This window comes from Temnothorax curvispinosus, unplaced genomic scaffold (genome assembly GCF_003070985.1).
Source record: "Temnothorax curvispinosus isolate PA1 unplaced genomic scaffold, ASM307098v1 QBEX01015619.1, whole genome shotgun sequence".
Taxonomy (NCBI): domain Eukaryota; kingdom Metazoa; phylum Arthropoda; class Insecta; order Hymenoptera; family Formicidae; genus Temnothorax; species Temnothorax curvispinosus.
Genome location: NW_020225399.1, coordinates 674 through 26773, shown reverse-complemented (window position 1 = coordinate 26773; position 26100 = coordinate 674). Strand labels below are relative to the sequence as shown.

The 26100-nt window shown below is 36.4% G+C and overlaps 1 protein-coding gene and 1 non-coding gene across 2 annotated transcripts; one reads left to right on the top strand and one right to left on the bottom strand.

Annotated features, from left to right (window-relative positions):
• The first annotated feature begins 3633 nt into the window (after positions 1-3633).
• Positions 3634-3848, top strand: LOC112465893. Its single transcript, XR_003042082.1, has one exon. It is a non-coding gene; the product is annotated as a small nucleolar RNA U3 (small nucleolar RNA).
• A 1682-nt stretch (positions 3849-5530) lies between these two features.
• LOC112465892 (nuclear receptor subfamily 2 group E member 1-like) lies at positions 5531-25918 on the bottom strand. The gene is made up of 9 exons (XM_025033663.1): positions 25858-25918; positions 25067-25147; positions 24495-24656; positions 10775-10952; positions 9747-9951; positions 8718-8843; positions 8390-8632; positions 7747-7828; positions 5531-7392 (listed from the first exon to the last, which is right to left on the bottom strand). The coding sequence occupies exons 1-9, from the start codon at positions 25916-25918 to the stop codon at positions 7139-7141; spliced, it is 1392 nt and encodes a 463-aa protein (XP_024889431.1). The 3' UTR covers positions 5531-7138.
• Between the last annotated feature and the right edge of the window lie 182 nt (positions 25919-26100).

Sequence of the window (26100 nt, the reverse complement as noted above, 5' to 3'; positions counted from 1 at the left end):
CGATATGAACAATCTCCTTTTGTACTAAAAACAGAATAAACTAACTTATAATAATCATTATTCGCACGAGATATAAAATACACTCTAGCTTTAGAGAAATTCGCCAAATTGACCGAGCAAAATGTTTTTATCGAACAAGTGCTTGGGTTTTCCTTTAAACTGATTGTTGCGTCATTTAATCTACACGAGAGAAGGCGTCTTCCGTGAATATAAAATCAATAAAAATTCGATTGATCTAATCGACTACATATTAAAAATAAAAATAATTAGTTTAATCGATTGGGTATAACCCCGAGGTATAATCCATAATGGACTACTCCGTATATTCAAATGAATGGATAATTAAGTAAAGACTCTTGAAATTAACAAGTAACAAGGAAAAAGCTTTGATAGTTAAATACAGTAAGTTATACGCAAGTTAACGTTACGTAACATTTAATTAGCAATACAAAGTTATAAATTCTACGTTTCGGCTCTACTTTGAGCCATCTTCAACGAAGCGTTGACAGATAATTAAATAGTCGCACGCTCTCCGACGAGCATTAAGTGATTGAATAGTTAAAGATAGTGTAATTTTCACGAGATAATACTAGCAAAATTTTACTAATATTCGTAGTCTTCAAATGACGTAATGAGACGACCTCACGTTCTCTGGACTGGTTTTGGCAATTTGATTTTATTTCTCTTTTATTTCTGGACCGATTATTTTGCAGACTATGAATATCAAAAGAACACGTTAATAACTGCGTTTAACTGCCAAAACCCCATTTTTTCCTCGTTACTTATTAATTTTTCTGCATATGTAAAAAAGTACATCACAACATATATCACAACATAAATTCATTGATTCATGATTTACGTCCTTTGAATTTGTTTAAAAATCGCTTTACTGGTAAATCGGTTGGTGAGCAACGAATGCGAATAAGAAAAAACTCTGAAAAATCCTGAGCACTCTCGGGCTTCTCTCTGTTGCGAACTTCGTAAATCTGCAGTCCATTTATCTCATACGAATAGCGAACTGCAAATCACGAATTATAAATCGCGTAAGCTTAAGAGTATAGGAGAGCTATCGCGATGTACTCTTATGTAAAGTATAAGAGAGACAGAGAAAGAGAAAGAGAAAAAGAGAATGCGCATTTCCTCTCCCCGTGTGGACTCCTCGAAATGCCAGAATTAAAACCCGCTTTCATTTAATTGCTATTATAATGGAACGTTGTTTTTTAGAGTTTAATATAAATGAATTACTCAGGAAATTCTACTTAATTCTAAGAATTATAAGTTATAAGTTTTATATCTAAATATATATAAATCTGCAAGACAAGAGCACGAAATGCGATACAATAGGCGATCGTTATGGAAAATTTTGTGAGCAAAACGAATAAATATTTGGGGAACAAGTAAGAGAGAGAACGTTTTATAATTTTTAAGTATCTCGGCGGCGACGGTTCATTGTATTTTATGGTATACGCGCGATCACCGCGCTGCGAGAACGATCGCGAATAAATTTTTACTAACGATACAATTTAACGTAAATTTTCGGTAAAGTAAAGAAATAAAGGAGCACACGTACAAATAAATTTGAAACATTTACGTGACGAACCACGTGAACGAGCGAATTACGTGCCTGCTCTTTAACGAAAAACGGAATTGTAATCGTGGACGCATATTTGAGCTTGCTTGTTCGCACTCTCGACGTTCATACGCGTTTCGAAGCAAGCTCGCTCCCTCGTTCGCGATCGTTCTCTTCAATCACTCGAATGATTATTAATTACCGCAATTAACAAGAGGTTCAAGCTATTCATTGAAGCATCTTCCCGCGCGATTCACTCATTCGAAGTAGTAATCGAAACGGAGGCAAGAGACGCGAATTTCGAGGTTATCGTTTCACTGCCACACGCGGGACAACGATTCTATTAAGATTCGGATGTACCGCGCTTCGAAACATTTATTTCTCGTGTAAAATTTATATACTCATCGATCACGGAGCACTGCAGGAGACCCGCCAAATCACAGCCGAGAGGATGACACACGTACGGCGTCCAGCACGGCAGTCGGCGTTAATTTCGCCCAGCGACGGCATCCCACTCGTTTCAGTCGACACAAGAAGAAACGAAATATTCGGCGTACGTTTACTTTGCAACACTTGATACGCGGATTTCTTTTCGTTCACGATAAAAGAATTACACGACAACGTCTTGCACAGCCGTTGAACGCGTCACGTGACACGTATTAACTTGCGGCCGCGGCCAGCGGCACTCGCGCGCGCCGCTCGGCCCAGCTCGGCCGCTGCCGCCGCACGGTCGGGCGAGACGTCGAACGTGATTGGCTCGCGAGTCGAGCCCCCGGATCTGGCCAATCACGTTCGCCTGCTCCAAGCCGCCGACGCGCGGCGCGGCGCAGGCAGCGGCATACCAGACGCCATACTAGGCGCGACCGTTGAACGTTGAAACAGCGTACCTTCGAAGTCGACGTGCGATCGATTGTTCTTGTCGGCGTGCGGCCTTGCCGCTTGTTTTCTTCGACACTCGGAGTACCTGCGGAAATCATTCGATTACTCTCCCGATAAATTTCGTACAGTTGTGAATAAGTGTCCGTGCTCCGCGCGTGCCCGTCGCCGTGCTCCGTGCTGTGTTATTCATTTCTACGATTGGCACACCTGCTCTTCGTTTCGCGGGCCGCGGAAATAATCGACTACGCGAGTACGTGCTCAATAATGTGCAAGTGTATCAAGTATCAAATGTTTGTCGGAATAAATGTGTCGCGCTCGCTCGAGGCGGAGACGTCGTCGTCGAGGCGAAAGTAATTGTGCCGTACAGTATCGCGCGAAAGACATTTACTGATAGATAGTCCGCGCGCGATTGTAGTTTATTATCCGCGAGTGTTTCTCGCGAGTGTCCTGTGTCCTGTGCGGCGAGAGGGGGAGGCCTGACGTCCTGAGAGGAGGAGGAGGTCCGAGAGAGACATCGGGCACCGGCGGAGCAACCTTGGGGTGAGTATCATCTCTTATTTTTATAATTAATAATTCATAATTCATAATAAATTAATAATTCTTTTCCATTTATTCGAATTGTGTTATCTCGATTAGTTAGAAATAATTAGACAGAAAAATTATATAAAATTTTACTTTTGTAAAGATCTTTTAGATAATTATATTACTAAATTATTAAATATCACGTTTACATTGAAAGACGAATTAGAAGCAAATAAGAATTATCTTTTGAAATATATTGATTATTTTAAATGTTTCTTTAATTTTAATTATGTTCGTATGTTACAGTTTCACCTTAGCTACGTTGCTGATGAATAACTCCGCTCGTTGCGCATCGAGTCGGTGAGTCAGAATTTTTTTTATTGAGGTATTTTTTTGGATCTCACATCATTTATTCTGTATATCTTACTTGATATATTTTCAAGATGCAATACGTAACAATACGTTTCTAACATGATGTCTGCGCCTTAGAGTTATCTTCACTTCAGAACTGTAGAAAAATAGTCAGCCTTGAATTCTACTTATGTGAACGGACGGGTTAGTTGTCAATTTCGTTAATAGAGGGCTATGATGACTAAATGTTACTCGTGTTTAAAATACCGTCATCGACAATATATATATGGGCATGATGGCATACGAAATTTAAGATCATACTTCACAGGATCAGTTCTGTAGGAGTTGATCTCATTCTCCCTCCCTAACATGGGAGTTGATGTAACCATGATGAGGAGTTACAGCCCTCTTCTCTGAGCGTGAGAACGACACGAGCTCCCGACTTGTTCGAGAGCTCTGTCATCGATGATCGTTCTTTCTCTGTACTTAGTGCAGAGGGGTTGGGAAGTAGAGCTTTCTGAGTGGTTTACAAAAAAAAAATTAAATTGTAGATCAAAACGATATAATCATCTGAAAACTGCAACTATTGTACGTTTCACGTGTGCAGAGTGAGTTTGCAACCGATTGCTCGATAAATTATCATCGACCGGTTCATGCTTAACGTTGTTCAATCTTATCTACAAATTTCGGTTCTTTTTTTGCATAATATAAAAAAAAATCAAATCCCTACAGATGAAGCTTTTAAAGTTTGTCTGCAGATAAGTAAAATTTATTGCACAGAAAAATGTAAAATACATTTTTGGTTTAAAGATTAAGGGCGCTTTCTGAAAAAAGTTTAAAAGTTGTAAAATCCTCGTTATGAATAATTTGGACCAATTAAAATCCTGGTTAACTTAACAGGTGATTAATTCAATCGGCAGAATTTAGTGTTTAAAGCCAAATTTATAACTAATATAATTCTAATTAATATAATTCATTATAATCTAATCTCTTTTCATATATTAAACAAGAAAAAATTTACAATTTTATCCAGGTATGTGTTAATGAGATGGTATAAACATTAGTCAATAAACATTTATAGTTCATTGACTAATGCCGATAAGTTACCGAAATTTGTGATCGAAGAAGCCTATATATCGTTGTTACAAGCAAGTGATGCCCTCTACGAAAAATGAGAGATGTATCTTCGATAAATGTAGTACTGCATGTAGATAAAACAACTGTACAATACTTATCGATGTTATAAAATTCTTTGAGTTACGATTGTTGATCAATCCAATTTTTAAAATTGAACAAATGAAGCTAGCGATAACATAATACATACAGAACCTATATCAATCTATGTATCTATATAGTTGTTTTTAAAATAATTTAATATAAAAATCTTCTACAATAATATTACCAAAAAGAATTTTTATCAATATTAATCTTTATAAAAAATGTATCAACTTTATTTTGAATTTAAAACACTTTTATATTTAGAGATATACACATTGAAAGAATAGGTACTTGCTTTCAGCTTGATTTCTATAGATCACTTAGAAAGCTTTAATTTCAATTCCTTCTATATTAAAGGCAAAAGATGCATGATTAATTAGTAACAGAGATTTGAAATAAATCAAGAAATCACATTATTCTGATTTATATGTGATTTATTGTTTTCATTAGGAAAGGAGAATGAAATCGACTGCTAATTGATTCTTTGGTGTATAAATTTTAAAAATCATCGTTTAGCACATTATGTATTACAATGCAGATATAGTATAATGCATTTTTATTACGAACAGCCACCGTAGCCGTCAATAACGTTCAATAACGAAGCAAAGGCAACTATTCACATTAAAAAGTAAAAATAAAATATTGAGATTAAGAAAATAATTAAAATACTCTCTATTTGACAATAACAATTCAATAAAGACTTTACCTTAAAATGCGTTATAAAGATTATAATTATAAATGAATTATTTTATAATATTAATCACAATAAATTATTTCATCACTGTTAAAAACATATAACTGTATTATATTCGTGTATATATACATATATTTAATATTATGTATACAATATAATACTATATGTATATGTATACTGTATATTAATTTCGTATATTGTGCACAGGTGATATACTTTAGAGATTATAATAAAAGATCTTTTGTTTGGTATAATATCGACAAAGTTTAATACCTTAGAATAAAATATTACAGATGTATATTTGTATGAGACATTTATTAATACAGAACACAGCTTATTCTGTATGCTATAATATCTTTTACGTAAATGTATAACAAATTTAATAATTCTATTAACAAAAGAATTTGAGAATATAACAATTATATTGTGGAGTACAACTTCACTTTATGATACATCTTTTTCATCCGATTTTGTTTGACGTTGCCACTCGTAATAATAATTCAGCACTGAATTCGAGCAAATCTTATGAATAAACTTATTTTTTTGCCAAAGCAATGATATAAAAAAAATTAGAGCACCATTATTATACCACACTTTTTACATTGTTATACAATACTTTTTTTTACTATAATAATTGTATTGCGATACTTTTGTTGCCTACGTTATTTTTATCGTGTAACTTACAATTATGCTGATGCAATACATATATGATATTTATTCCACGCATCATTATTATTTAACAAATCGAATTGGTACAATAATTCTTTACTCAAGGGGGATCACAGAGAGGGACATATGGTACATTACAGATTCTCGATTATTTCCTCGAGCACAATTTTCGAAACGGTTTTACAGTCAATTGCATTTCATCTACTGTATGAAATACTCTAAAAGTTGTGTGGATAGAAAATAGTTATTATTCCAAATAATATATACGGATTTATAATAGATTATTATTCTATTTTAAGAAAACTCAGGTTTATAAACAAATGCTTGAACGATACAGCAGAAAAATGATCTTTTTCATCAAGTCTTTTGCGATCTACATTAATCCGAAGCTCGAATATACGAAAAGTGCATGTAATTCTATTACTTCTTTCTTCATTTCATCGGGATACATGAATTGAAGTAAACGCTCCATGTGCAAATTTTATTTCGTCGTTCTTTTTTATTTGGATCATGCATAAAAGAAAAACGACTGTTTGATATATTGTATAAGCAATGACATAAACTTTACTTAGAAATGCGATAGTATAGTGGATACTATAGTACGAGGGCCTTTGTGAGTAGAATGCCTAGTGTCGTCAGAAACATACATGTTTAATCACTTTTCACATTTTCTTGAATATATTTGGGTATTGTATTTTTACTTAAAACTACATTAAAATATAATATGTAATAAAAAGTGGATAAATTCGAGCACGTTTATTGTAAAAGCATTAACAAAAGCAATTAAATGCGAATGTATTTTCACAAGAATATACAATGTTATTTTAATTACATTATTAAAAATAAGAAAAAATAAATAACAAATTCAATCAACGGGACAACCAAACACTTTACGGTGCGTTCTATAAAAATTACCGATAAAAGAGCAATTGTTTCTTTAACAGCAATGGTGTAGAAATTTCATCTTATATAATTTGATAAAACAGTAAACTCTATCTTCCGCGTCGGATATTAACGGTATACTACATAATCGAGAGGGAGAAGCGGAAAGGAAATTCGTGCTACTACAGATTTCGAAAACTTTTCTCTTGTTCTATTCTGTTGTTTCTATACAGAGAGAGAGAGAGAAAGAGAAAGAGAGAATCGGAAGAGTTTTGGAAAGCTGCGAGCTCGCTGTGGTCCTGACACACTTATGACGCGTACAGCGCGTACATATACGATATGCAAAATTCGCTTCAGTTGATATACTTCTCCATTTGGTACATGTCGACTAGCAAGCGCGAGATAGGTATCTCCCCGATGGTCTCGTGAAAGAACAGGCGCTCGACGGTCTTGGAAGAAACACACCTCAGGTATCCGACTAAAATCATCAACCTGCCGATTCTACCGGGTTGCTGCGGATACCGCGACCTCGTGTAATCCACTAAAATACGTTGCGCCTGATCCTGCAGTATCTCAATAGGCTGGACCGCGTGCAGGCCCACTGTCTCTGCGATTTACAAAGAGAGATCACGCGTTCGATTGATAAGCGAGGCAGAATTGATTGAAGATAATTATGACACAAGAGTAAATGCGATCAACACTTCAAAAATGATGCGATTAATAATTATCTAAGAATTTCAAAGAGTTATTTCTTAGACTAGAGAAGTAATGTATTACGAATAATTTGAAATAAATAATGAGAATACTAATAATAATGTAAAATCAATAACGATGACATTATATTGAGTAACTGAATTCGCGCCTTCGATGGTTTTGCAACGAGCGCTAGGTTTATCGTTCAGAAATAATCTATGTGCCGCATTTACGCTGGTATGACAATTAGTTTAACGACGCTCTTTACCTGGCGTAAACAGAGCCACTGCCTTCATGCAGCCACACTCGCCGAAATCGGGGGACAGTTGCCTGAATCGGCATATTATAGCCTAGAACGCAAGAGAATACTCCATTGAAACGAACTTTGAAACGAATCTGCGGGGGAGATTACAGAAAAACACTCGCCAAAATCGAGAAACGGTAACAATTCATCTTCTCAAATAAACAAAATCTCGTCGGCGTTTGCACATCCATATTTCGCAACATGAGGGAAAGATAGGGGCGATAACGTTGAATTAAATCGACGCGTTATAGTCTAGTCTTTGTTATTGGGGATTTTAATGCGAGCCGGACAAATAACAAACTGGAAACAACAAGATAATAATTCCGGCTTTTTTTTCTATGCCAACACTGTTAAATATTAAAGGATGGAATTTAAACCAATACTTACAGTAGTTATTTTTAACTACCATGTGTGTCGAAATTTAACACAAAACAGTATTATTTGAACTCCACTGGTTTAGTCAAATTAACATTAGTTAAATTAACGATATATTGAGTAGAAACAGTGGCGACCTATAGGAATGGTTAAAAAAAACTCAAATTGAGTATAATTTGGCACGAATTTAATAGTGAAGAAAAAAGCTTGCTACGAACGAAAGAGTAAGAACCTGAATAAGGACGAGCTCCTGATTCGTCGGATTGTCGTCCGTGGGTAGTCTGCTGCGCACTTGCTCGTCCTCGAGGAGCGCGGTGATGTCCCAGGAGACGGACCATTGCGCCAAGTGCAGGAGGAACAGCTGCGTCCAGGAACGTTCTAGCAGCAACAGCTGATCGTCCTTCGATATCGCTTGAAAAGGAGGCAGGCAACGCACCCATCTGACAGCCATGAATAGCAGTCGGGCCGTCGTCTCCTGTGTTAATGATTAAATGACGCGACACGCGGTACGAAACGATTAAGAAGAAAAGAAGACACGCGACGAAAGTAGCGAAAAGTACCTGCAGCATCTCCCAGGTCGGGCTGAAGCTCTGTATGGTGCCCGTCGGACTCCGACTCGTCTCCGTCTCCATCTGCTCCATCGGATATTCCGCCGTAGGTTGCAATCGCGCGTTCCAAACCAGTTCCTTACGGCAAAGCGAGGCGGTAATTTGTACAACGAGAGCACGAAACTTTTCTCACAAAAAGAAAAGAATGCAAAGTGACATATAACAAATGGCGAAGTGTACGGTAGGTAGATAAATGATCGGTAAATCTACCTCTGTGAAATAAACATTGGGGAAAAAGAAATTACGTTCTCTTTCGCAAAAACGCTATAACAATACAGTTTTTATACATTGCGTTTATAATGTACAATTTATTTAATTGAAGATGATTCTATTTCTATTTCCCTTATCATCACTCGATTTTGCTATTTTTACTTTTTCGATTTTAATATTAACGCAGCGCTGAACGAGCGCCTGAGATAAATTTTACATCCGAGTATTAAAAAGATAAAGCCTATGTCACAGTATTATAATTTTTATGTGCTTCTTTCGCTTTTTAAATATTTTTTGGTTTCTCCTTGCTCTTTTCAGAAATTGTTGAGTAAATCTCATGTACATATTATCCTCAAATACCAATAAATTATAGAACAAGTAAAAATATGCAATATGTAATTAATAACATCCTCAAATTCTAGTAAATTATAGAACAATAAAAAATATGCAATATGTAATTTAATAACAATAACTTTTAATTAGGATGTAAAAAATCTAGACTATTTATGCACAAAAAAACCAGGCGCTTGTTTCCAGGCTAAATAATACATTTATCGCATACGTAATAAAAGCCAATAATTGACATCCGCGAGGCAAAAGTATTGTCTCCATTGTCGTCGAGAGAGGTTGACGTTAATAATAATCCCCGCGTGTAATTTGCCCGTTTAGACACCGCGAGGCAGAAAACTGAGCGGAGCGAACCCGCCTTTATTAAGTTTGCAGGAATGAAAAGAGAGGTGGGGGCGAGCTGAATTAAGCTGAATTACTTACCTGACATTCCTCGGCGGACATTAGTATCTGCAGAAGGGGAGGCTGCGGCGCTAGGGAGACAGTCGTGGCCGCCTGATAGAGGGTCGTGGTCGTGCGAGGGTGCGGTAGGATCAGCGGTACGGGGGACGGTGATTCCTCCGGCGGTTTCTGTACCAGCGCCATCGGTCGTGGGTAAGGCGTGAATCTTTGGTCGCACCTTAACCTTCTACAGTAACAACCCTTAACTACTTCACGAAGAGTCTGTGTCGCTTCATGAAATTTTATCATCTTCCGTAGCTACACGGGGGTGTCTCACCCACCACCGCATTAACGCTTTGTCGGTTAAATTCTCAGATCAATTCTGAAGTCAGGTTTTTTGTCGATGAAATTAACGCAGGGAACGATTATTTATCACGATTTTTTTTTCGATAGATTTGTGATGTGCGTTTGTAATTTTTAGGTGTTAACCCTTTACAATCTAATGCTCTGCGATACCTAGTCTTTCGTATAGTTCTCCAAGAATTCGAATCAATGCGATTATAATCGGCAATCTATATTTCTTGAATCTTCATGAATTTTTCTAACTAATAAAAATTCTTTCATTTACGTTTAGTCTGCTGATAAGATCAAATAGCGAATGAAATACTTGAATCTTCGCTTATTTGCAAGAAATAATTTTGACCAAAAAATTAAGAATCTTTTAAAGATTTGCATATAAAGAATATCAATTTCTATTTTGTTATATTCATTAGCCAATTATATAAAAACTATTTAGACACTTTTTCATTAAGAAAATGTCAACATCAGATTGATCATAGAATCTGCCATTAATGCGGTAGTGGATTAGCACCCTAATAAGACGTTAATCGGAATAATCAGTTCGCTTCTTTCAATATCTAACACAAACATCCGTTAATCGATTACTTCTTATGATTTTTCTATCACTCGTCAGTACTGTCATATACCGATATGTGTTTTTTATACTAAGAGAAATATCTTAATTTAAAACGCGATTAAAGCAATCAATTAAAAATACAAACGTTACACACCTGTGCGGCGAGAGAACATACGGGGGAGCGAGTGCCGGTCTTAATCGATCATTGTGCACCGGGGCCGCAGAATGAGGAGACAATTGCGTGACAATCGGCGACTGTTGCTGATGTTGCTTCTCCGACGACATAATCGCGTGGGGTTTCGGTTTCCTCGGTCCGCGCTCATGTTGCACTGCTAAACACCAGTTATGACGTAATTATATTACTTTTGACGTCTGACAGATCGCTTCGCGATTGTATCATGAAGCTCTTCGATGAGATGTTACGACTGAAGCTTCTACTTGCGTACTTTTCAAATGTACTTTATGCTACACTTTTTTTGCTTTTTTACGGAAAAGAGTACAGAAAAAGTCGCACAATTAACGTTTTTAAGAGTCGGTAATGATGAATAAGTGCTCTCAACTCTTTCTGAAGCTCAATGAAAAGTATCCTTATGCACCCTCGCCCTTCAGCGATCGAAGGTCCGCATCTAGAAAACGCCTATCAATAATATCGGCGATGGACTTAACGGTGGGAGCGAAAAAGTGGGCGCAGGTTGCGCGGAATTGAATTCGGGGTGTAACGCGCGTTGTAGGTCGTTCGAGATGTACGAGAGCTGTATATCCCGTGACCCGTTGAGGGGGAGGAGAGGCGAACAAGAGGTCGAGAGGGAAGAGGGGGTGAATCGCGGATGAAAGAGGGTGGTGTAGATCGGATGTGGTAGCTGGCCGGGCGTCAGCTTCCACAGAGCTCGATCTTTCGAGCGTGGCTACAAATCTAGAGAGAGAGAGAGTGAGTGTGAGAGAGAGAGAGAGAGAGAGAGAGAGAGAGAAAGAGGGAGCGGAGGAAGCAGAGGACGCTGTAGGGGAGGAAGACAGATAGAGCGAGATGGCGAAGCGAGAGCTGCAACTGGGTGGCAAGCACATCATCATTAATGAGGCTGAGCGGATAGCAGCCGCGGATTCCCACGTTCGCACTGGCGTCGCAATATCTCCCCTTTATCACGCATCGCCCCGTCGAGAGATACTTCGCCACTGGCGCAACGGCAATTTCTTCTCGCATCAGGACGTCGCCGTTTTAATCGCCAGCATCCAATTTCCTTGAAAAGTGGTATATTAATTGTTTAAGACTTAGCATGTTCTCTTAACATGCCAGCTATTGCGCGACTCGCTGCCTAATCGCAATGCATTATATTTTAGGTTGTTTTTATTTATCGATACGTTTCTTTAGATCGTTTTTTTATAGATTCTTTAGAGGGATTCTGATACGATATTGATGTTTTCTTCTAATAAAAAATGTTACATTATTATTCTTTTACTTATTTATCTTTCATAATAATCATTTTTTAATTTTCTTCTTTAAAGATCCATATATTTTTATCTACACTGTAAAAAAATTTTGTAAAATTACAACTATTATAGTGGGTAATTTTGAGACCCACTATAATAGGTGTAAATTTCCACACATCTTTAATTTGTGTAATTGTAATACAAAATTACTTTTTCCTTCCGAACTGTAATTTTTTTAAATTACAACTATTATAGTGGGTCTCAAAACTACCCACTATAATAGTTGTAATTTTACAAATTTTTTTTACAGTGTAATATATCAACGTATATTAATGATAAATATATTTAAAAATTTCCTGACATTGCTCGCACGTTTTAAATGACAAAAATGTTCGCTGGCTCAATTGTCAACATATTAAAGAAACTAATAAAAAATTAAAGGTTGATATAACGTTATAACGATAACGATATAACGTTAGCTTATATCGCGTTGAACTGTCAAAGCTCCTTTTTACTATTAATTAGAGGAAACATCTTTACGATCAGAACTGGATCTTGATGGCCTTATAATATTATTTGTGTGAATTTTATGTACTATTCTTCGCCCTAGCAAACCACGCGTCAGTATATATCCTCGGTCTTAAAACGCAGTCTCAAACTAAAACTAAAACAATATATAGGATAGGATATGGAATAAATATAGGATACGTTGCGAAAACTTTTTACTTGTCTCCCCTTTTTATAACTTGTCACTTGTTAATTTCATCATCAACAGTTCCTTGTTATTCATTCAATTATTACTAATAAATATAATCGGGAAATCGAATCGAATTCTCTTGACAATTTTGAAGAAGTTTAATTGCCTGGCAAAATAAATAGTAAATTAGTTTTGTCATAGATAATAAAAAATTATCAATAATGTAAGAATTTTTTAACTTTCACCGCAGTGTATGAAATAAAGTGTTTTATCCTAAGCAAATGCTAATTTTTTGTTATTTTATTAATTGCTGTTATTTTTATCAAATTTTTTGTAACTATGTCTGTACGTCTATTATGATCTTGTATACTGAAATTTCGTTTTGTTCTATAAACGGTAGAGAAGTTTTTTGGTAATCCAATAACAGTAACAATTCATCTTCGAGATGTCATCATTATATAGAAATACGTGCTTCTTAACTCTTTTAAAATCTTACCATTACGAAACGTCGTCAATAAGCAAGTTGAGATACGTAAAAAAGAGATGTTTTTTTTCGAATCGAAGCAGCAGTTTTATATGCGCAGACACGCGTGTACGTAGCAAAAAGAAGCAATGCGAAATTCGCTTCGGGGTTGTTTGCTTTATCGACCAAATTGGCCGTGCACATCGTAACAGGTACAAATATTATTATTTTCCTGGAGTAATTGTTCTTTCAACGGTGAGCTCCCTTGCCGGAAAAACGCGCCCAATGAAAAGACTTGTTTACTTTACAAACAATGATTTTCTATGCTCGATGCAGTAGCAGTATTACCCTTCAAGACTGATATATCATCTGTATACATCTGTATATTTATGACAAGTTTGCAAACTGATCGTATGCAAATGCAGATTAACTTTGAGAGAATCTCGGTTTAACTTTTACTTTATATTTTATTCTAATTCATAGAGTTGGAAGAAAATGAAAGATAAATTAAACCAAGACTAAAATTAACCTGTATTGACAGAAATGGACATTAATGTAATTTAGAATAATTAGTGATAAGAAAACAGTTCTTTCTTTATTAGAGTTAAAACGGGAATTTCATTAAAAATATGTATAATGTTGACATAATTATAAAATTTTGATAGGGCTTTAAAGATGTATATAAATAAATATTTTTGAGCTCATATGTTTTGAATGGTCGTTTTTTTGGGATCAAAGTACCAAGATCCAAGATATTTACCAATTTAAATATCTTGGATCTCAATTGTAATTTAGATATTACGATTTAAAAAGATAAAAGTTACGAAAGCTAATGAATCTCAGACAAATTTCATCTTGGAAGAAATCGCGATGTCAAGTTAAAAACGCAGTATATTTTTCTTACATTTTTGTGTTCGCGCGCGTATAAGATACGTAAATATCGTTCGAGTAACATAGGTTTTAGTCTTAATTTGATCAGCTTCGTCGAGTCTGCCGCGAAAAAGACGAAAAACGATCTGTTTTTTCGCAGCCATGGCACGTCCATTATAAGCTCGCCTTTTTCGCACAAAAGCGCCTCGCTTTGCACAGCATCTCGCGATCAAGGAGGAACATTTTGTCGCTCTGCACGCATCGCTGCTCAAATACAGAGCTTTATAGCTGAGCGGCTTAAGTTCTGCGAAGCGGAAACGAATGTGCGTCAAGGGAAAAGCTCTTGGCATGGAGAAACGAACGGGACAAATTGATCTCTTAGCCTCACGCGAAGATTGATTGAAAATCGAATGCAATCGTTGCAATTATGTATACTTTTCTAGTTTACTGGCATCTTCTAAATTTTGGATTCAAGTTTGTTCTTACAATTTTCTCCAAATAAAATGATCCCAGAGCATCAGTTACATTATAACATTGATGTAATGTAACTGGTGTTTGGTACTGACTAAGACGGAAATTATTTCGTTTTATATCTTAGCGTCCTACAAACGATTATAAAATGTGCTTATATAATGCAAAATTATATCGGTATGAATTTTGATCGAAAGAAAATTCCGACCCAGATCTCTGCCCGAGTCTTTAAAGAAGTAAGTTAGATATTGTGCTGTCGTAACCCCCCCCTCCCAAGTTTTTTCGCGCGTCAACGGCTTAGACGGGCGATTTTCGAGAGTACGTGCGTATCCGGCCGGCGAATGGACATGGGCACGGCGGCGGGGATTAGAATCGCATGCGCTGGAATGGACCGCGCCCTGTTCGCTTTTCATCTCGTGATTCCGCTGTGTTTCTTTCTCTCTCTCTCTCTCTCTTTCTATCTCACCGCCTCTTCTCGCTCATGCATACATACATAGATACACACACACATATCATCTTATCGTGCACCTATAAACACACAGGGCCACCGTAATACTCCAGCCGGCACGTGTAGTCCACAATGCGAGTTCCCACAGCGGAGTGGAGCGGCGTAGGCGTAGGCGCCTTCTCTGCACGCTTAAACACACGTACATACGCGTACCACGCATTGGAGATACGAGCGCGTGGTGAGGTACGGCACACACGGGGTAGCTTCCGTTTTAACATCGTACTACAACGCGTGCGCTATGGTATGCCCTGCGTTCGTGCGTGCGTGTGCGTAGGGCACACACGGTGCTCACACGGGCCACGGATCACGGGGCTCACACTCTCTATCCTGCTAAACGGTAAACCGATCTGTGAACATTTCAGCAGTCAGCGATCTCGAAGGCTAATCCCCGAGTGAATGGGGTTGATACACACGGACGCGACGACGCACCACCATCGCCATCATCCTCCACGGTCCTCCACCGTCGGCAACCGTCAACGTCGTTGCCGTCGGAGGAGATTCGCGAATCGCACGCGTGTCGAACGGGTGTGATACACGTGTTAAGACTATATGGGGAGACTCTCGTACTGATTCGCGGGATATGCGTTAAGAGGGCGAGATGGACTAGCAATGGCTATTTTAATCCAATGCAAACATTCTTGAAAGTATCGATATCTTTTTATTTCTAATTTAAGCACCATTAGCTTGATTTCGATACCGCTCGAGCTTGATACAAGAAGAAATACTGTTACTTGAAAGCTGCTAATGTTCACTGTTAAATTCGTAGTGTCAAATTATATCAATTTGATTCGTTTTTAATTTCTATATGTCGCCACTGCTTCTACTCAATATGTAATTAATTTAAAAAAACAACGTTAATTTAACTATAAACCAATGGAGTTAAAATAATACTGTTTTATGTTAAAATAATAAATTTCACACATGGTAGTTAAAAATAACAAAATCTTATTTAACTCAAGGTATTGATTTAAATTTCATCATTTAAAATTTAACAGTGTCGTTCCTTTTAGTATAAAGAAAAGTTTAGAATTTTCATAAAATGTATATCCGTCAAATTTTGATCTTAAACATATAATTTTCACGGGACAGTAATAAGATAATGAATGGAATTAAAACCTACAGTAAAACTGTATTTTATGCTGCCTGATAATATAATCGTATGATTATTTTACAAATTACTTGTTATAGTTAGGAAAAATTTGTATAACTTTATCCAACATTTATCAAACAGATGAAGATAATCACCCTGTATGCACGGATTATTGGCCGGACAGATAGGATCTGTTTTCACTTGCATCGCTTATATTGTTCGGAAAATCATATGCATGCTGTCACACGTGTATCTGCATACGTTACAAACCGTATGCGATCCGTATGTAACGTCGCTTACTGTTAACACCTTCCCTCGACCAATCTCATAAATCAAAATTCCGTGAAATCAGATCAGTCCGTGTCTAATATAAAATACATATGCATAAAGATAGGGCTTTTGTACCTCGTACGTTTATGCGACGTAAACGTTTAATTAACTATTTCTTCGATTTACCGGAATATTTTCACGTATCCTAAGACAGAATATAAAAATATAATAAGCAAATATATAAATAAGAAGCGAAAAAAGTGAAAAAGAAAGGGAGAAGCGAGTGAGAGAGAGAGAAAACTACGTAAAACTAAAAAAACTTGTGACAAATCAACTCCAATACGTTTTGTAATAAAAATGCCAAAATTAAAAGAGTTTATGCATTGAATTTTAGAAAAGGGGTAAATGTATAATTAAAATTTCATTGAACTTAAAATAAAATTGTAAATAATTTTCTGAAACTATCAAAAATGAACATTATTCTGTTCCATTCGTGTTTCTTTTAGCTTCTATCTCAAACAAAAAAGATAAAGAAAATACGTTTGTGCCTGGTATACATAAAATATCACAAATTTATTTTTCGCGATTTTTATCACGCAAGAGTTACCATTTAAAGTGACATCCATCAAAAGAGATACTTATGTCTGTCTAATAATTTATCTAATAACTCTAAGAAATATTTATGATTTTTGATAGAAAGAAAGTAAATGTAAATTTTATATGAGAACATATCGTTAATGTCATGTCGTTAATGTCATGTCGTTAAAAGTAGAAAAGGATTAAACGTGACAAAGCAGCTTGACATTTTACGTCCATTCGGAAGAATATCCGACGGAGAAGCGGTCAGACGTATTTCCGCCTCGCGCGCGGCTCGAGAACCGTCCGTAACTCGTGACACGACACGGGGCGAGAGAGACCGTGATAACTCGCGGATGTAATTCTCGCGTTTATGCCGAGCCAGAGACGGCCGGGAACGCCGGGACCGGCGCGGGCGTTCGCTGCAGTTCCTCCGGGGCGCGTTGGTATGATGACAGGTGACGATCAAAGCCCGGCTTAGCGCAACGACCCGTTTCGTCCGCACACATCGCGCTCATATCACGCGAGGGAGAACGCGCCCCGCGTTCTCCACCGTTCCTCTCCTTCTCTCCCTTATCGCCTTCTCTTCCCGCGTACAGTGAGCATCATAAATGCATCATCCCATTACTGGAGTAAGTTTCAATAAAACGCATCGTATCGTGCGCTAGATGCTTCTAAAACTAAGTTGTTCGAGGTAAATTTTACATACCCGAGAAAATTTCAACACGAGATGAAAATTCTCTATTATTATTATTATTATTATTTTAATTAATATTAAAGACAAAGGCACAATCGCATATACGATTTACAGAGAGATGAATATCTCATTCAAGACCGTCGCTTTTTTGAAATAGTAATAAAAGATTGAGGACGCTTATTAATTTTCTCTCAGTGTTTTTTACCCTACAATTACTGATAATAAATTTGAAACATTTTGCTTCCCAAATATAACGCATGCTATGACATCAACTTAATGCTCTCCACGTGTTTTGTCTATTCTTCATTTCGTTGGAAGTGTTCTTGATTCGTGAACATTTGAACGCACGCGTACTTTCGAGGGGTGTCTGTTCAGCGGCGAGAAAACATTTACGACGCCCACTGTACCCCTCGCTCTGTTCCAGGCCCGCTTTACCGTTTACCGTTTATGTGGATGGATTGATGCTGCCCGTCGCGTGTACGGCACGCCTCGCTTCGTTGCGTTACCAGCCGTCCACTCCCACGCGACTCCCCCTGTGTGCTGTCACTACCCCTCGACCTCGTCCAGGGCCGGCCAAAAATATTACGAGGTTCCGAAACAATTTTTAGGGGACAACTTTTTGTATGTTTGTTAAATAGCACTGGCAACGAGAACAAGTAGAACTTCACATCCACAAGCGTTTTTGAATCCGAAAGTTTGCAAAATTATCGTAGTGGATATCTCTATAAAGATAAAGTTCTTTTCTAAATAAAATTTATCTTCTCACTATTGTATTCTTATACAAAGATAATACAATGCGTGTATTAATTTAAAAACGTGCATGTTAGCGTAAAAAGCGTTAAGATCCTTTTGTTCAGTAAGACAAAAAGCATCATTTCTTTTTACTGCTTTATACTGGCTTTATACAAATAGAAATCTGTTTAGTAAAAATGGTGGCACCAATAAATATATTTTTTTATGAAATTGAAATTTATTTAAGCTTACAAAATTCATTTTGAGACCGTTTTGAGCTTTGAATATTTGGGGGGAATCAAGATATTTTACATCTGCCACATTTCCCCCCTTTGACCGATCCTGTTTTCGTACCTATATGCTCTTCTCTGTTCCTCTTCGGCGTATTTCGCTTTATCCTTTTCTTTTTCTATTTTTCTCGAATCGTGCTCGAGTGTCATTCGCCAGTATAAAACGCTTTCGCGTGCGACTCGCGAGACCTTCGGATTTTTAGAGAATATGCTGCGGCATTATACCTTGCGCAATTGGACACTTGGATATAAAAGGAGCTTTAGAAAAAAGCTTTTAGAGTCTCAAATAATGTGTTTACAGTTTTTAACTTCGATTAAGGACGATATGATATTTTATAGAAACAAATGCGGAAGTAAACTCGTATAAAATATCATTGGACAATGTAATTTGTCATTATAACTGTTTAATATCCGAGAAAATTGAACCCATTAGGATCGTTTTTACGTCAGATAATTGTAAACAAAATATTCTGAGGTTAATTTTTCCTTAACCATTGGAGAATAAACTATATAATTAAACTATTACTTTAATTATACTTTCTTTATTGTTCGTATTTTGGCCTTTGACTTTCCTATATTATTTTGCATATAACGAGAGTGACTTATTTATTATTTCAATTTTTCCACTCATTTTTCCACGTATATACGCTTGAATATATATTTTTACTTTCAAAATTATTTATTTTACAAACTGACGATCGTATTTCTTTCTGTGCATTTACATGCAATAATTTGCTACGCGACAAATGAGATTTGTTTATAAGAAGAACTGATACTTTAATTGCATTCAGGCTACTTACTCAACATCCATAGCTAGATGGATTATTTTTAATATCACTGCGATTGTTAGACGTTGAACTTCGTACTCCGAAAACGCTCGAATAATTCCAATCTATAATTATCGAAAGGGGCAAAGGCTTCGATTTAATTCCGGTTCAAAGTGCTTGATACTTTTAGAAAGGGTTCTTCCGAATTATGAACGGAGACAAAGAGATTTAAAGTTTGAAGTAGCGGGCTGCGATCGATTGGGCATGAAACGAGGCAAAGTTTGCGGATCCAAATGTATTGGTGGATCTGAATGTGTGTACTCTAGAAATGATGTTGACCGTATGGTTCCGGGAAAAGTCGTGGAGCGTAGAATTTCATTGGAGAGTCATCATCTTCTGGTCTCCCGCTTTTCGTTTAACTTTTTAACAAGGTATGTAACTGGAGGAAAATCGTTATGGTTGCGTGCTTTGACAACTTAGGATAACTTCGCAATGTGACTTAAGTAAAATTTGACAAGAAATTTGGATGATTTAAAAAATAGCTGAAAATGAATAAAAAGAAATAAAAAATAAGAAATGGAATGGATGTATGTAACATGACTCCGATAAAAGCTTAATAGTTCTTTAATTCAACTTTTCGTTTATGTGTGTCAATGTGTTCTTTCATAATCTAAGGATACTAACCATAATTTTTAAATATCAATACTATTAAACAGTTAACGCATATTTTCAAAGAGCGGAAAGTACATTTTGTACACAATCATGATTTTTATAATAATCCGTTTTAGAATTTTGCAATAAAGAAAAATACATATAATATTGAAAATTTAAGATTATTAAAATATGTTAATGTATACATTTTTAATAGAATTTAGCGATATACACATTGTGAGCATATTCTAAAGACTTTTTACTTATAAAACATTGTGAAATTGTAACATAAGATAATAAATTTAATATCGTTTGTACAATCGTAATACAATACTCACAAATTTCTTCTTCTTGCTTTCATAGTTTCATAAAATGTTTAATTCTTTTCCGGTGGATGTTTTTAAGATGTAAGAACTTAAAGAAAGACCAACTCTCTTCTCCGGATATAAAAACTTTGTAAGTGATTAATATTAACACGTTCTGGTTTGGCTGCTCCGATAACTTAAGATTCTGACTAAATATATTCGTAATGATTTTTCAAAACATCAAATCACATATCTTCGGCAATTTGACGAAATTGTAAGAATAATATGCAGTTAAAGCGCAAAGTGTTAACATTAGAAACATTACCAACGACAGTCCATTTCTTCCTTTCGCGAGCCCTGACGATCGTTAAGAATTACAAATCCGCCATGGTAAGCCGCTCGGTAATCTTCCGACGTCGTTTAACGCCATATTCCGCGTAATACATATACATATACATATATCTGTACGTGTGCGTGCGCGAAATCGCAGTCAGGGGTGAGAGGGCGGCATTTTGCCGGCGCGACACGGTGCGCCAACACAGACGGATAATATCGTAGGCGGGAACGAATTTTCGTGGAAAGAGGAAAGCGCGTCGATTACGTGGACCGGGTGTGAGTGCGTTGGAGGTTTCGGGGTTGTCAGCGAGCGGATGATTGCGCGCCTGCGGCGTCACGGAGCTTCGCGATGCGCCGAGTACCACGTACATAATGTATAGCGCGTATTCCGAGTGGTCACCTACATCTTATGGGCTCTTCACAACGTTTTTCGAGGCTCGGCGCCGCGATTTCAACGTTCATCGGACATGAGCGGCTGTTCTAGTTATACTTTCACGTTTATAAAGCGTTTATAAAACGATACGGTTTTTCTGAGAATATATTATAGATACTTCGACTAATTATGCATCATCATCTAAGCACTTTTACACTATTAAGGGCTGAGTTTTATATACCACAATTTCTTTTTTTTCTAATTGTTTTTAAAGAATTTGATTTCTCGAACGAAATAAATTCAGCTCTTTGTGTCGTTATTTAATTTCATATTCTCATTTAATATTTATATATATCGAATAATTTACATGTTAGACAAACTGGTTCAAGATCTGGCTATTACGCCATTTGATATAAAATATGTGGTGAAAATAAATTTTATTTCCGTGTACTAGATGGGTTTTCGAAAAATATACATATATTATTTGACGAAAGCATCGAACGATAAACTCATTTAATTCTTCAAGATTATGTGCTAAATTTTTAAGTAAATGTAACAAAGGTATATTATATTGTTGCGTACAGATAAGTTATTCAAAATTTTTATGTGCACAAAACTCTGAGAATGTAATCAGTAGTAACGCACCGCGTGGTGTCAGACATTTGAAAAAGTTAGTAGAACAGTCTTGACTTGGTCAGCCGCGACCAGACTTTTGTTATTAATAATCTGAATAGAATACATGATTTCGTTACAAAAAAATATATTTTTCTGTGTATCTATATATTAACATTAATTATATCTACAATTCTTTACATTTTCTTATAAACCCCGCGATTCATAGATTCAATAATTAATATCCGTAGATCAAAAAGTATTTACAAAAAAATTTAGAGGAGAATATGTGCAGTTAACATCAAAACAGTTTAATTATTTTCTTTAATAGTAACTTTTATAGATACAGATTTATAGATACGTAAAGTGGATAAATGATTTATTAAAGTTTTATTATAACACTTTATTTTAGCAAATATTTCGACGAATACTGTCATCGCCATTGAATTATTATGCGTATATTATATGTAGGAAAAAGAAAAGCCGTGGAATTAAGTTATCTATACGAAACAAAGAGTGCAACGACGCCATTCTGCTGTCCTGGCTATACATCAGCAATTAATCACGGCGTCTAATTAACTCCGCCAACAAAGTACGAGTAATTTCGATACAGAGGCGGAGAGAACGACGTGGGAGAGCGTTAGCGTGTACAAGTGTGTTCGCGGATGAAGGTGGCGGCAAGAGGAAGCAGGCGGGGCGGGACGAGGAAGACCTGGTGTTTCAACCCCCGTGTGGAGTCTCCTTAACGTTAGGAAGCTCTGCCACTAATTGAATCTCCTCTCTTACTCGCGTCTGGAGCCTCGACAACCGCTGGGAACCGGAGCACCCGTCCTGCATTAAACACCCCCGACACCCTGAGCACCCTCATCCCTGCCAAGCGGTCTCGTATCGCCCCCTCCCTCCCTCCCTCCCCCCTCCCACCCTCTCTCCCTTCCACCCTGCCGCGAGTCCCATCCCATCCACCTTTTCTCTTTCCATCTCGCCGCTACCTCTCTCCACCTTCGCATAGAATCCAGCCCCCGCTAAGCGTCCCAGAAAACGAGCCTCCACCGCTGGTTATATCGCCGTCGATGGCGAGGAACATCGACCCGTGTACACCTAGCCCGTCCATGTAACTTCCGCGCGGAAGATCAAGCTCGCTCATTTCTAAATATCGTCGCTGAACCGAGAAATAACTCGGATACATTAACATAATTCGCTTGTGTTTTCCGTTTCGCCTATATAAATGATTTATACGCCTTCAAGTAGCCATTAAGAGAACGTGGTTAGCTTCTATCGAAGCTGATAATTATTGTTTGATGCTTCAAAATGCTATTACAAATTTTTTAAATATTACTCTTGGAAAAATGATAGTGCACGAATTTTGCTACTCTATGATTTCTCTCTTTTCCTTCTTTATTTATTCATTTTGGAATAGTTTGGAAAAAGACAAAAAGTGTAAATAATCTGTTGCACAGAATGAATAGAATTTATTTAAAAAATCCGTCTATAAAAAGAGAGCTCGCGAAAAGGAAAATAAGCAGTTTAAAGGATTCGGAGTTTTAAAACATTTCATTTTGTGCAGTGTGTGTGTGTTTGTCCCCATTTTAGATTCTATTTCAAAAGATTCCGTTTTGTGCCCGAATAAATACAAGTTAATATATTAAATGTCAAAAGTGCTTGCCCTAAGAAACGTGACGTCGATCAAATGAGACGTCACCGAAAAATCGAAACGTCGCATGACAGTGCGGATCCATTTATGGCACCTTCACGGTTAGTAAGCCCACACTCGAGTTTCCCATATAATATTGCGTAACACAAACAAAATAATATTCAATCCGAGATGACGCATTAACACCTGAAATTTTTGCCACAGCATTGGCATCTTGTTCATTGGTATCGATTCCGTCACGCCAGCTTTCCACTGATAATGCGTGAACTGTTCGGCCGCGGTCAACGCTTTGTTCGCGGAGGTTTATTTAGGAGAGTCTGGTTGACCACCGATAGTTACAGTCGATTTCTTCGCGGTTTATTTGCGGTCTTTCGCGAAAATACGGGAGACTCGATGAAACGATTTCCGCAGTCATTCGTAGTTGACAAATATATTCTTATGTCAACAGTATGGCGCATTGAGATATATCTCGAAAGATAAACTACGAATCTTGAAGAAAATCTTATGTATTTGTATACGTAAAATACCAGACAAAAAATATCAAATATGAAAATATAAAATACCAGAAATTTAAATTATATTCTAAATAATATCCCTTATTGAAAAATAGGGGAGTACATGAAATTTAGAAAAAATAGTCAATTTAATGGCTTTTAAAATATATCAAGATATAAATCTTGACAAAATTTTCGGAAATGTAAACTTAAAAGGTAATGATTGTATTAAATAATATCAAGCTTGATTTATTCAATTTATTGAAGAAATGCCTCGAAAGATATATATAAGTTCTGGATAAAAAAACCTAGTAATTGTGAAGTGCATTCGTGATTTCGTTCCGCAACGGTCAAATAATTCATATTCTAATGATTGAATACTTCGTAATTAATAATATTTTTAGAAAAAATTATCGATACTAATTGTACTAAAATAAAAATTTAAATCGAGCAAAGTAATCAGCTATGTCTGGTAAATACAAGTTTAATATAGTCGAACAAATGCATAATCTTATAAAATAACACAAAAATAACTTGTCATATTGATCAATTCGTCATATTATATTGGTAACATTAATACCACTCGTAGAACTTACCGTCCTTGTTCATGTTAGCTTCGAAGCACTTAGCGAGACGACAAGCACGACATTGATTCCTATGGGTCTTGTCGATCGGACAACGTCCTTTCTTGGCACCCTGGGCTTTGCAGATGTACTCCCGATTGCTGTGTATACTTCGCTTGAAAAATCCCGAACAACCTGATAACAACAAAAAATTTGTCTAACGATATGACATAATAGATACTGATCATTCAATTCGAAAATTTGATCAATTTATCGTTAAGCTATTTTCAGATATCTATAACAACACGTTAATGAGAAAAATTTAATTAAGTTAATTGATATAAAAAGAAGCAAATTTACTCTTTTAATTTCTTTATATTTAATCTTTTTTAAGTGTCTTGATTAAAATTTTTACGAAGAAATTGAATCAGAGAGATATCATTATTCTCCTCTTGGTTTATTCTAACATTTAAGTTTAATATATCCTTTTGATTAATTCATCAAATAATTGTTCCTGCTACGCACATAATAAGCAAGTTTCGTAAAGAATATTGCGTAAAGATTTATCTTTTTTTTACAAATAATATATTATTAATTAATATTACCGTCGCAGCTGTAGATGCCGTAGTGTTTTCCAGAACTACGGTCACCGCATACATCACACAGTATGTCGAGTAATCTGTCTCCTGAAACAAAAATATACGTCGTACTTTACGAACTTTAATGAACTCTTTGAAGTCATTTTTTCAATCTGGTTACTCAGAAAATGTTTTGCGATAATTTTTTCCTTGTATATTTTCCATATCCTCGAAGCAAATAATTATAGATAATAAAAATATTTTTCCAAACTTTGCATGTAATTCGAATCACGACAAAACGTACGATCACACATATCCATATGTAACTTATATTTAAAACTTGAATTAAATTTTATTAGATACAGGATCTTCTAAAAATTTAAAAGATTGTTTCAATCACTGTATAAATATTAGAGAGATTCAAAGCTAACATTATTTAATAGCTACGTCTATTACGACATCACAATAACTGTAATCACAATAACTGGACTAATATTATCAGATTTGTACTACAATATTTATTACGTATTACAATCAAATAATTATCAGGTAAAAAGAGACCGACGGTTAGAGGACTCTCGCGAAATCCCGTTTAAGAAAAGCGGGCGGGCCGCAAGAAGATCACTGGTGCTAATCTGTTTCCCCCTTTTCGTAGGAACCCTAATCGTCCTAATGATCCGCGGCAAGAAAAACACGGCCATGCCTAAGCCAACCAAAGCCTTCCTTCCCCGTCCTGGGGAATCAACCGCCTTCGCGTCTCACACCCAACCAACCTAACCCGATCAACCCGGGTTACTTCAACCCCAACGGATTACTACCTTCGTCGTGTACACCAACGTCTTCTTCTTGTTCTTCTATATCTCCTATGTCGCGTATCATATCGTCTATTGTTTATGATATGTAAATTAATCAAAGAAACTCAAACAGATAAGAACTCGATAAGAATCAAACCGTCGATTAGCTTTAACGGTAACTTAGCTAATTTTCTATTGTCTTAATTATTTTTAAATATTTCTTTCTTCCGCCTTAAATAAATAATAATTTCAAGAATAATTTCTACG